At 39.3% G+C, this 13,569-nt stretch overlaps 1 protein-coding gene across 1 annotated transcript; it reads left to right on the forward strand.

Moving 5' to 3' along the window:
- Window positions 1-3,379: 3,379 nt before the first annotated feature.
- Window positions 3,380-13,313, forward strand: LOC130713982 (uncharacterized). Its single transcript, XM_057563836.1, has 10 exons — window positions 3,380-3,842; window positions 3,984-4,081; window positions 4,208-4,250; window positions 4,796-4,878; window positions 4,958-5,022; window positions 6,245-6,300; window positions 6,780-6,839; window positions 12,415-12,447; window positions 12,802-12,867; window positions 12,957-13,313. Exons 1-10 carry the CDS (start codon window positions 3,441-3,443, stop codon window positions 13,008-13,010), a joined length of 960 nt encoding a protein of 319 aa, XP_057419819.1. The 5' UTR covers window positions 3,380-3,440; the 3' UTR covers window positions 13,011-13,313.
- The last annotated feature ends 256 nt before the right edge of the window (window positions 13,314-13,569 follow it).

Genomic DNA, 13,569 nt, shown 5'->3' on the forward strand with positions numbered 1-13,569 from the left:
AACCAACGTCCTCGAAATCCAAACAATTATCCAGATCTGAATCAATATTCGTACCAACCTCCTCAAAACATACAAAATTTTAACCAGTCATCAATTGTTCCAAACTCTCATCCATCTTATGGATCTGTGAGATATTCATCTCAAACACCTTAGTCTAGTGGTTATATGCCAGTGGTTCCTGAAAATTTTCCGAGTGTTGATGTACCGGAATTTCCGGAATTTTCAACACAAGTCAATCTTGGTGGCGGGTCAGCTGATAATGAAGTCAATGAAATCACTCCTAAGAGCAAAAAAGCCTATTTACCCGCATGGAACACTGCACAAAATCTAGTGCTAATTAGTGGGTGGATTAATTGTGGAACAAACAGTGTTGTCGGAAGAAACCAGAAAGGAGAAACATTTTGGAGAGATATTGCTGAGTATTGTAATGAGCATTGCTCATTCGATCCTCCGCGCGATTGGGTTGCCTGCCGAAACCGTTGGAATTATATGAACACAAGACTGGGTAAATGGATTGGCGCTTATGATAGCGCTAAGCGTGAGAACCGAAGCGGTTGGTCGGAGGATGATGTTATCGCAAGAGCGCAGGAATTATACGCAAGTGGGAAGATTGGTCAATTTACTTTGATGGAAGAATGGCGCGTTCTCCGTGATCAACCACGTTTTTGTAGTCAGGTAGGAGGAAATAGTGGCTCGAGAAGTAGTGGATCTAAGAGATCACACGACAGTGATGCAAGTGGCTCAAACTCTATAGGATCAATTCCTCGTCCAATGGGTAGGGAGGCAGCTAAAAAAAAGAGTAAAAAGAAAATTAGAGAAGATGCCGACGAGGTGGTGGACAAAGAGTGGGATTCTTATATCCATTTCAAGGAGAAAGAGCTTGAACGATTGGACAAGATAGCATCGGTGCAAGCAGAGACTAACGAATTGATGAAAGAGAAGACTAATGCGATGAAAGAGAAGACTAATGCTAAGAAAGTTAGTATGTATCTAAAGCTAACTTCGGAAGATCATCTCAGTGACCGTAAGAAAGAGTTGTTAGAGCAGTTGTCCAAAGAGCTATTTGGAAATTAATTTCAAGCGAGTCTTTGTCTGTATTCGGTCAAACTTGTCAGTGGTGTGAAGTCTGTAGTGTTTGCTTTAATGTTTGCTTTAATAATTTTCAAGTGGTGACAGCTATGTAATGTTTGCTTTAATGTATGGGTAACTGTGTTTGAATATGTACCACTCAATTCGAATCTTGTCCTTTTCCGATAATTAACTCTGGTTGATAACTTATTTCAAATCCACCAGTGGTTTCAAGTCTGTAGTGTTTGCTTTAATAATTTGCCCGTGGTGTTAGGTCAGTAGTGTTTGGCTTTTATAATTCTCGGGTAACTGTGTTTGAATATGTACCACTCAATTCGAATCTTGTCCTTTTCCGATAATTAACTATGGTTGATAACTTATTTCAAATCCGGCACTCAACCACCATTCAATGTACCTACTTATATGGACTCATAGATCCATTGATGTACCAATATCCCAAATCTCTTCCAATCTACTTCAAATTTCACAAAAAAATGGATCCATCTGAGTGTCCTTTTGATCTTGCAGCATACATTCAAAATAGTCAAATTGAAGAAGCTTATGTACTCAACCGATTTAGAGAGCGTCGAAGAAAAATTCGAGAAGATACTGCACCTCGTAGTAGAAAATATCTCGGTAGAGATCATACAGCGGCAAACCAGAGGCTAATTGGCGACTACTTTGCCAATGAGCCTACATATGACGATGCAATGATTCGTCGTCGGTACCGGATGCAAAAACATCTTTTCCTTCGAATCGTTGATGACCTTTCAAGTAGTGATAACTACTTCACCCAACGCGTTGATGCAGCCAATAAACAAGGTATATCACCCTTAGCAAAATGTACCACAGCAATGCGAATGTTAGCATATGGTGTGGCAGCAGATGCGGTCGATGAGTACATCAAAATTGGAGGTACTACAACATTGGAGTGTTTACGTAGATTCTGTAAAGGAATCATACGATTGTATGAGCAACAGTACCTGAGAGCACCAACCCAAGAAGACCTGCAAAGAATACTACATGCTAATGACATGTGGGGGTTCCCAGGCATGATCGGGAGTATTGACTGCATGCACTGGGAGTGGAAAAATTGTCCTAAAGCATGGGAAGGTCAATTTACTAGAGGGGATAAGGGAACCACAACAGTTATTCTTGAAGCAGTTGCAACTTATGACCTATGGATCTGGCATGCCTTTTTTGGATGTCCTGGAACGTTGAGCGACATAAACGTTCTAGATCGGTCACCAGTGTTTGATGACGTGGAACAGGGAAAGGCTCCAGCTGTGAATTTCTTTGTGAATCAATGTCCCTATAATATGGCATACTATCTAGCCGATGGTATCTATCCTTCTTATCCAACTTTCGTCAAAACGATTAGACTTCCTCAAAGTGAACCCGATAAGTTATTTGCAAAAGTTCAGGAGGGATGTCGGAAGGACATCGAACGTGCATTTGGAGTTCTTCAAGCTCGTTTTAAAATCATCCGTGAACCAGCTCGCTTGTGGAACATAGATGACTTGAGTATCATTATGAGGTCATGCATCATATTACATAATATGATTGTCGAGGATGAACGAGATTCATATGCTCAACGTTGGACCGATTTTGAGCAATCTGGGGAAGGTGGATCTAGTACACAACAACCATACTCGACCGAGGTTTTACCCGCTTTTGCAAATCATGTGCGTGCTAGATCCGAGTTGCGTGATTCAAATGTTCATCATGAACTGCAAGCAGATCTAGTGAAGCACATATGGGCAAAGTTTGGAATGTCTCAGGATTGAAGATGATTTGTATCGTACTATTTACGTTATTTGTGTGTTGTGTGCTTAGTTTTTCCTTGTCTTGCATTTTAAGATATTGTGTGCTTAGTTTGTTGTCTTGCATTTTATTTTAAGAAAATAAAATAAATTCTTGTATGCTTAGTTTGTTGTCTTGCATTTTAAGTTAAGAAAAAAAAAATTATAGTCTATATTTTAAAAAAATAAATAAATTGTTAAGTGTTTATTGTTTTAATTTAATTTAAATCGATAATTGTAATTTTATGTAATTATAAAAACAAAAATATAAAATTAAATAAAAATGTGAAATAAAAAAGTGGTGGGGTAGGGTGAGTGGTGGGGTAGGGTGTTGAGAGTTAAATAAAACCATTGGAGTGGGTAATTGTTGAAAGTTTGTTGAATTGGAGAGAGAAGATGATATGAAGTGTTAAGAAGAGAAAAAGTGGGGTAGAAAATGGTTAAACAAATCTAACACTAATATCAAATCTAATCATCATAACTAGTACTAGTACTAGTAGATAGCATGAGTCTCTTTGAGATATCTATTTGTATTTGTACTCGCACTAGCAAAGGTAGAGTGCAACAGAAATGGCGGCACCAACCTTGAATGGTTTCCCCTCCACCATTATCAGAGCTGAATTCTCCTCTCTTCACTCCAACCTCAACCAAGCACGGTTCTCACTCCGAATCCCTAGGCTGAGGCTGAGACTCCACCGTGGTATCTGCTTTGCCTCCAAGTCCCACACCGTCCCACCCAAAAACCGTTCCTCTTCCTCCTCCAACAGAAACAACAACAACAACAACAAGCACAATATCAAGCGTGCCAATGGCGGTGGAGGCGGCGCTGTTGATTCCATTTCCACTTCAACTTCAACTTCAACTTCCTCTCCGCCTCCGGTTCCTACTTCACTTCCCAAACCGCCAGCTGGGTTCGTTGTAGACGACACCGGCAAGCTTCTCTCGTCTTCCAAAGACCGGCTCGCCACACTGGTGAGTTTTGCTTGCTTTCTCCAGTTGTGACTATTCATGAATCATGATGATTTCCTCATTTCATGTCATTGAAATTTGATAGCAATGTTGTTATTGCAAGAAATTAGAATGTTAAGAGTTTTAGCATTGTTTGAATTGCAGATTGATCCTGTGAACCAGCTTCCATTAGAGTGTGTCATAAGGAGAGTGTTCACTAGTTCTAAAGGTGATGAATGTGTGCTGCTTTGCCCGGTTGACATGTAAGTTGAAATTTTGGTAGGGTTGAATCTCAGGCCTTGTGTGAATGTACATACTAGAATTTCAGAATTTGGGTGACCCTTTATTTTGTTATTTATTGACTTTAGAGTGTGGGAATTTTACTGCAGGCCTATCCAAATTTTACAGAGCACTGGTGTTGGATGGTCAGATGTAAGTTTCTATTCCAAATTCTAAGTCTCTATTTATTTGTATGTTCAATGATGCTGGTGCATCGAATCTTGATTTAGGATTCGATTTTATTGAGATTTTGAACAAAACTTTAAAAAAATAGCACAATTAGTCTTGACATTGATATCATGTTGTTACAAGTCATTCTTGTTAAAGCCCTCAAGTATCCTCCTGCTTTCACTAATTGCTTATAATGCGGAAAAAAGGACATTTCCCTTTTATTTCCTGGTGAAGCTTCATTCCCAACTTCATTGCTTGTCATGCTTTCTGGCCAACTGTTACATAGCTAGTCACGAGTGAGGGCTGTGTTAGGTGATTGAGAGGCTAATTTAAAATGTTTTCGAATCTTTATGAAATGTACATACAATTTGATTGAGTTCAACGGTTATTTTGTCGAAACATGAGGGTGTCGTTTTGATTATATGCATTCATGTAGTTGATCTCACTTAAATGGAAAAAAGGCTTGTTGTCGTAGTAGTTGTTATTGAAGCTTTATTCAAATTTTTATTTTTTCGTTCTCTTTTTAGGTCATTGATGAGGCACTTGAGTCTATTCTGCCTGCTGCTGCTTATGCACTTGCCAAGATACGCATGTATCTGGTTCATAGTGGGTATGTCTGTCTCTTCTCTTGATTCAGATCTGTAAGCATTGTGTTTGGTTACTAAATATTTCTTTCTGGCCCATGTTAGGTACTGTTATACAGCTCGTGGCGGTTTTTGTTACACAGAAGAGAGCATATTTGACTTTCATGCAGGCAAGGATTTCTTTGCTTGTCCTTTTCACTAAAATAATGATGTCTTGTGTTTCTGACATCAGAAGACAATTGTTATGGTCTATGGAAGATTTACTAGTTCATCACATGGCAGTTTATGTTGCAGAGGTTATATATTTTATGGGGTACTAGTTCCATCCTGGTTAGAGCTTGGTCCCGCTGTTTGTTCATTTCCCTTTGGTTTTAAGCCATCTTTTTGTGAAGGTGTTGCTTTCTTTTTGTTCTAAATGTTCATAAGCTCAGTGATATTTCCTGATTACATTGTGAGAGAAATTGATGTCCCCTTTAAAATGAAAGAAAGTTTGTTAGTGTACAACCATAAAAAGTATATTGATCTGCTGAGGATTTATTGATTGCTCGCAAGTCTGTTTATTCCTTTATATTTTTGACACTCCTCAAGAGCAAGCTATTAACTTCTATTACAATAATTACTTATACTTATAAATATCAGCAGAGTCAGTATAATTTTATCTGTCCATTACTCTCACAATTTGTAAGAGTAAAATTATAATACTGACTAGTCACAATGCTATATCTACTTTTACCAAAACTAAAACTGATGAATTTAGAGATTGTTTGGTTGGAAAAAACCTTTTTCTGTTTCCAATTTTTGTTGTCCCTGATAATTACAAAAAATGCTAAAATAATCTTCACTTTGTTTCCTGTTTTGAAACATTATTATGATGAAAACAACAAAATGGAGAACATAATAATATTTGAAAGCAGGAAACGGTGTGTGATATTTTTGTAAGTGTCAGCAAAACTAGGAAATAGAAAGACAACATTTTCTCTAACCAAACAGACTCCTAAGTTTGTAGAGATGCCTTTTATTTTCCCCTGCTATTCAATCTTCATGTGTAAGTTGGGCCAGGAATAGCTAATTGGTAAAATGATATCTTCCTTTCATGCCTTTTCAATTGATTTATTATTGTGTTTCTGATTTGGACAAGAATACCATACATGCTCTACATACTGAATTTTCATTTTTCATTCCCCCACTTTCATGTCTGATCTAAAACAGATCAAATAAAAGGGTAATATATAGGCAGCTACTGTCAATTTATTGCCTGACTTTGTCTTTTTGTTGTAAGCCTTGTACGATGATCAACTTACTATATTCAGGGAATGCTAATGTGAAAATATAATGCATAACCATTTCAATTGGGTGCCCAAAATTTTATGGACGATACTTTACATTTTGCAGATGATGAAGACAATGGTGTGCCGACCGAAGGTGTAGAAATTACACACTTCAGTCATGTAATATACCTTCAGTTGCACAAATATTTTATTATACTTTTGTTGACTTCTGAAATGTCTATCATTAACAGAAACAAAACTCCTCTGTTTCTGTTTGTCTTCATAGAATTTGGTTGTTTTGAAATTATTGCACGTGTAACAATAAGGGTTAATAATATTCTATTGCCTGAGTTATTTTATCAGTTGCTAGTATGCACATAATAATGACTGGTTTTATGAAATCAATTTTATATGTTTCATTTTTTGAAAGGAGTGTTCTTGACATAACTAGGAATAATAAATGTGAGCAAACTTATGAAGGTGAACAAACGAAGGTTTTAGTTTATAAAAGCCTTATCATACTGCTTGTTTAGAATTAAGATACATTTCTTTTGCATTTTCCATCGTCTAATTCTTATAGGTTTGCTAAAATTCTGGCTTGTTACTAACCTATGAGCATTGGAATTTAGCTGTGCTAACTTATAACCATATTGTTGCAGGAAGGAGCACACTACATGATATATACACCATCTGATCCACTTCTTTTTGTTGCTGCTAAGGTAAGCTTCTATGCACAAGTTTCTTACAGCAACCATTGCCTCTGCTGAACAATGGCAGCAGTCCATCTACCTGTTAGAACTGGTAATCAAGATACTTGAGAAATTGGGAACAAGATGAGAATTCTCCAGAAATGGGAAGAATCTTATTGAACTGAAACAGAAACGGTTACAGAGATAGAAAGAACCCAACTGAATTCCACAATTCAGTTATGCCAATTCCAACTAACCAAAAACTGACTAACTAAACAGCTAACCAGCTATTTATAGTCTCTCTGTAATTATTCTACTAATTGGACTTGAAGTCCCTTAACAAACACATTATTACTCCCAAACCCCTAACTGAGTATTCAGTTTATTTATCCCTAGTAGGCCTCCTAACATACACATTCACTATAGGCCTACCTCTAATCCTATCAATACTCCCCCCTAAAAGATTGACCTTGTCCTCAAGGGGAAATTGAGGAAAAGCAGCCAACATATCAGTAGCTAATTCCCAGGAATTCTCACAAGATGGGAGACCCTGCCAAGAAATGAGAACTTCCAAATGGCCTTGAGCAGTTTTCCTCCATTCCAACAGATCTGCAGGCTCCACTTCTAATTCATACTCCTCATTGAGCATGGGAGGGAGTGGCTGAGGGTGCTGTTGAGGCTTGAGGGCTGGCTTCAACAATGAAACATGAAAGACAGGATGGATCTTGGCATGAGCAGGTAATGCTAATTTGTAGGCCACCTCCCCAATCCTTTCCACCACTTGGTAAGGGCCATAGTATCTAGCAGCCAGCTTAGCATAGGGTCTATGTGCCAAGGACTTCAGCTTGTAAGGCTGCAATTTCAAGTAAACCCAATCCTCTACAGCAAAGACCACATCCCTTCTATGCTTATTTGCCTGAGCTTTCATTAAATCTTGAGCTTTAAGCAGATGTTGTTGTAATTCACTTAACAGCTCATCTCTATGCTGGACCAGCTGGTTGACATCCTCAATTTTGGAGGGAATGTCACAGCTCCTGATCAAGACTGGTGCGTCTCTGCCATAGAGAGCCTTAAAAGGGGTCATCCTAGCTGAAATATGGTAGGTAGTGTTCTACCAATATTCTGCCCACATCAACCCTTCCAACCACCTCTTGGGATGAGGACCCACATAGCACCTGAGATAGATTTCTAAGCAACGATTTACCACCTCTGTCTGGCCATCAGTCTGAGGGTGGTAAGAAGTGCTGAACTTCAGCAAAGTGCCTGACAACTTGAAGAGCTCCTTCTAGAAATTACTCAAAAAAATTGGGTCTCTGTCAGTGATAATGGAAGAGGGAAAACCATGCAATCTGATCACTTCAGAAGTGAAAAGCAAGGCCACATCCTAGGCTGTAAAAGGGTGTCCCAAAGCAAGAAAGTGAGCATACTTTGTTAACCTGTCCACTACCACCAATATAGTGTCTTTAGCTCTTACCCTAGGCAACCCAGTGACAAAATCCATAGATATGTCTTGCCACACCTGAGTAGGGATGGGTAATGGCTGTAATAAGCCTACTGGAGCCAAGGTTGCATATTTACTTTTCTGACAGACATCACATTCAGCTATGAATTGCTGAATGTCCTTTTTCATACCCCTCCAATAGAGGAAACTGGAACTCCTCTTGTAGGTTCGTAGCAAACCAGAATGGTCTCCAATAGGTGTTGTATGGCACTCAACAATGAGAAGAGAAATTCTATTGGATGAGCTGGACAGAACCAATTTGTCTTGGAAATGCAATAAGCCTTGCTTGAGGGAATAACCAGAATGAGAATTTGGGGAAACCACCAAGGCTTGCTTGATTTGTTGCAGCTCCTCATCCTGATCAACCTCCTGAATCCAAGCTGCTGTATCCTCACTATTGATTACAGACAAAGCACAATACATATCTCTTCTGGATAATGCATCTGCAACCTTGTTCTCCACCCCAGGCTTGTACTGAATTTCGAAGTCCAATCCAATGAGTTTCACAGCCCATTTAAATTGTTCATCAGTGAACAACCTCTGGTCAGTCAAGAACCTCAAGCTTCTCTGATCAGTTTTTATCACAAAATGTCTTCCCATTAAATAGTGCTTCCATCTCTGTACTGCCTGCACTAGTGCCATAAGTTCTCTTTCATAGACTGACTTCTGTTGTGTTCTCTTGGATAGGCCCTTACTCCAATAAGCCAAGGGTCTGCCCTCCTGCATTAGAACTGCCCCTAAGCCCTTGCTGGAAGCATCAGTTTCAATTACAAACTGCTTGGAAAAATCAGGTACAGCCAGTAGTGGTAACTCTACCATGGCAGATTTCAAGGAATTAAAAGCATGGGTAGCTTCCTCACTCCATTTGAAACCATCCTTTTTAGTCAAGTCAGTCAAAGGTCTGGCTAATTTGCCATAATCCTTCACAAATTTCCTGTAGTATCCAGTCAAACCAAGGAAACCTCTCAGCCCTTTGATATCCTTTGGAATAGGCCACTGCTGCATGACTTCCACCTTCTTCAAATCTGCAGCAACTCCTTGCCCTGAGATGATGTGGCCTAAGTATTCCAAGCTACCTTGACCAAAGCTACACTTCTTCCTGTTGGCCTTTAAGGAATTTCAGTCCAGAACCTCCAACACTTGGCCCAAATGAGAAACATGATCAGTAATATCTCTGCTATATACCAGAATATCATCAAAGAAAACCAAAGCAAATTTCCTCAGAAATGGTTTCAAAACCTTATTCATTAAGGCTTGAAATGTAGAGGGAGCATTTGTAAGGCCAAAAGGCATTACAAGGAACTCATAGTGTCCTTCATGAGTTTTGAATGCAGTCTTTTCTATATCCTCAGTCCTCATTCGAATTTGATGATAACCAGACTTGAGGTCAAGCTTAGAAAAGACTTGAGCTCCCCCAATCTCATCCAGTAGCTCTTCAATAATAGGAATAGGGAACTTATTAGGAATTGTAATCTTATTCAAAGCCCTATAATCTACACAAAACCTCCATCCTCCATCCTTCTTCTTCACCAAAATAATAGGACTAGAATAAGGACTTATGCTAGGTCTTATTATTCCAGCTTGTAACATTTCCCCAACAAGCTTCTCTATTTCTGATTTCTGGAAATGAGGGCATTTGTATGGTCTTAAATTTGGAATCTCAGCCCCCTCCTTAAGGTGTATGGCATGGTCTTGCACCCTTGAAGGTGGTAGTCCCTCAAGATCTTGAAAGACATTACTAGCTTGCTGCAGCACCTTCAAAAGCTCCTCTGGTACTGTTGTTTCTTTCCTGTTCTCTGAAACTTCTCCTGTACAATGTAGCAGTAACCCTTCCTCTTCAGTTTTCAGTACTTGCATAAGAGAACCCAGGGATAGTTGAGTTTTGGCCAGGGATGGATCACCAGAAATCTTCATCCATTTGTTCCCCTGTTTGATAGACAGTTCCAATTTTCCAAAGTCTGCCTTCACCTTCCCTAGACTTGCTAACCAGTCAAGTCCTAAAACCAAATCAACCCCTTGCAGCCCAAAGAGATAGAAATCTTGTAAGATTTCAACTCCTTGCACATCCAGCATTAGCTGCTAGCATTTTCCTTGACACTTGACCTTGTGTCCATCCCCCACTTCTACCACATATTTGGGAGTAGCCAACACTGGAATTTGCAACTGAAAGGCAGTCTCCTCTGCAATGAAGTTGTGGGAAGCTCCACAATCAATGAGTACTACCACAGATTGCCCCCTTAAAGTTCCTGCAATCTTCCATGATTTAGCAGTTGTCAGGCCAGCCATGGAGTAAATGGACAATTGGATGGATTTAAATTGTTCCACATCCATGTTCTCTTCCTCCCCCTCACTTCCATCATCTTCCTCCATGATAATCATTCTCAACTGCTTATTCTTGCATATGTGCTCCCTGCTGTAAGGTTCATCACATCTAAAGCAGAGTTTCTTTTCCCTCTTGTCTCTCATTTCAGCACTAGTGAGATGCCTATAATCTCCACTTCTGATTGTATTTGTAATTCCAGTATTACCAGTATTAGAAGTTCCAGCTACTGACTCAGTTTTCTTATCACTAAGTCCCTTAGCATCAACAGTTACAACTCTATTAAATGTGTTGCTCCTATTGTAATTACTAGGCTTGGAGTAATTGTTTGAGCTAGATTTATGCAAGACTGAGTTTTTCTGTTCTATCATCAGTGATTTCTGAATTACAGCAGTTAAAGAAGAGAGTTCATACAATTTTACCTCCACTCGAACCTCCTCCTTCAAGCCATTCAAGAAGATTCCTTTGGCAAAGTCTTGATCAATCTCTTTCAATGCACCTACATACTTCTCGAATTCTTCAACATAGGCTTCTACAGTACTGGTTTGCTTCAAGGACAACAACAGTTCAAAAGGATTTTGTACCATCGCAGGCTGAAACCTTCTGATTACAGCTAGCTTGAACCCTTCCCAGGTAGGTGCAGGATTACACCTCTCCTACCATTGGAACCAGCTTAAAGCCTTCCCTTCCAAGGCCAAGAGTGTTGCTTGCATGTGTTCATCTTCCTCAACTCCTCTCAAAGCAAAATAACGCTCCAATTTGTGAGTCCAACCGTAAGCATCGTCACCTCCAAAGATTGGAATCTCCAATTTTCTCCATCTACTGCTACTGCTACCTTTGTCGCGTTCGGGATTGGGGTCGACTCCGTCCTCAGCTTGCACTTCACGAGCTAGGGTTTCTTCAACAGGGGAAATCCCCAATTTTGTGAGAACCGCGAAGAGCGAATCTTCAATTCTCTTTGCTCTGGCTTCGTTTTCCTGAATCGCGTCTTCAATGCGCTTGGTTCTAGCTTCGTTGAGCTCCATGCGAGCTCGAAGCTCCTCTTTCTCCGTCGAACCTTCGTCTCCGACCTGCGCCACCGCGCGAGTAGTCACCATCTCCACAATTCTTCCGGTGTTCACGAATCCTTCAGCGGAAGCGAATCAGGGCACCAAGATCGGTGCTCTGATACCAGTGTTAGAACTGGTAATCAAGATCCTTGAGAAATTGGGAACAAGATGAGAATTCTCCAGAAATGGGAAGAATCTTATTGAACTGAAACAGAAACGGTTACAGAGATAGAAAGAACCCAACTGAATTCCACAATTCAGTTATGCCAATTCCAACTAACCAAAAACTGACTAACTAAACAGCTAACCAGCTATTTATAGTCTCTCTGTAATTATTCTACTAATTGGACTTGAAGTCCCTTAACAAACACATTATTACTCCCAAACCCCTAACTGAGTATTCAGTTTATTTATCCCTAGTAGGCCTCCTAACATACACATTCACTATAGGCCTACCTCTAATCCTATCAATCTACCTGTTCTGTATCAGTTGCATTTTATAGTCCACTGGAAACTGCTCAGGATACCACTGAGATTTTTGGATGAAAGTACTCTAGGTTCCCACTGTTTATTCGATTGGTATGAGAACATGAAATGCATTTCACAGTCGATTGTGCTCAGAGTACTAATAAGAATTTAGAATTCAGTTGCCCTTGTTTCCCACAATTAACCTAATTGGCATGAGAAACCAGTGTTCCAAAGTCGACAGAACTGATTTAGCCTTCCATTGTGCAGGATCAGAACGGGATGTTGCAAATTGCTGATGATGTAAGTATTAATACGATACATAATTTGGCTACTGTTTCCTTTCTCAGCAGAATCAGTATCAAAATTTCCAAACAATCTCAACGTGTCTAGTAATATCATGTTTAGATCAGCTTCTCTTTTCCTTTTCTGAAACTACTTACAGAAACGTCTCATCAGAATTGATTTTGGCTTTAGAATTAATTGTAGAAAAATTTACAAACATGCACTAAATCAAATGGTCTTTATTTGTTTTGTACTGGTGCACTCTAATGGTACAAGTGCAGTGTAGACTTTCTCATTTTCTAATGTGTAGCATAAGGTTTATTATCAGCATGATGCACGGTTGCTAATTTAATTTTAAACTTCTATGAACAGGAATTGCTTCAGGATCCTGCTGTCATGAGCGCCATAGATGAAGAGACTGAATTTAATGCCTTGGTGGTATGTGATTTTATTTTTCCCAAGCAACACTTCCTTTGGTAATTGAATTAGACTATTCATTTCTGTGGTTTGTGTTGTCTTGCACGCAGGAGGAAGAAGCTGCACTCCTTGACTCCCTGTTGGGTAATGTTGACATGTCCTGAAGTTTTGGTTTTAGTCATTCTCATTTTCCTCTAGAACGATGAGTCCTGGTCAGACCGCAGATCAGCAAATGCCAAATATTTGGGGATAGAAGGGCTTCTTTTTGTATATATGATCAATTGATTCAATTTTGTATGTATGCTATGCTATACTCTAGTCTGTATTAGAAAGGAACAATTATTGTTTTAGAATTTTGGTTATTGATCTATGAGTGTGAGGAAGGAAAAGATAAATGTTGAGACAAATAATTCCAGTCAGATTCAAACATTGATAACTAAGTTCCCGTAGACCGTAGTGGTTCAACACTTCATCTCTTAAGCAAGCCGTTGAGAGATCGAATTCAATTGGCGAGTCCTACCGCTTAGTGTGTTGACCATGGATCGAATGATTGATTTCACGGCTATTGTTTGTAAGGATACTTTGCTTAAGAAAAAAAATTGAATATATTAAATTAGGAGTAAGATTTATATAATTCAAGGATGAAATTTTTGTGAAAAGAAGGTGTAAGTTTTAGAGAGGTTTTTTTGTTTGTTTAAGCTGGACAGTGGCCCAAACCAGAAG

This window comes from Lotus japonicus, chromosome 1 (genome assembly GCF_012489685.1).
Source record: "Lotus japonicus ecotype B-129 chromosome 1, LjGifu_v1.2".
Lineage (NCBI taxonomy): Eukaryota > Viridiplantae > Streptophyta > Magnoliopsida > Fabales > Fabaceae > Lotus > Lotus japonicus.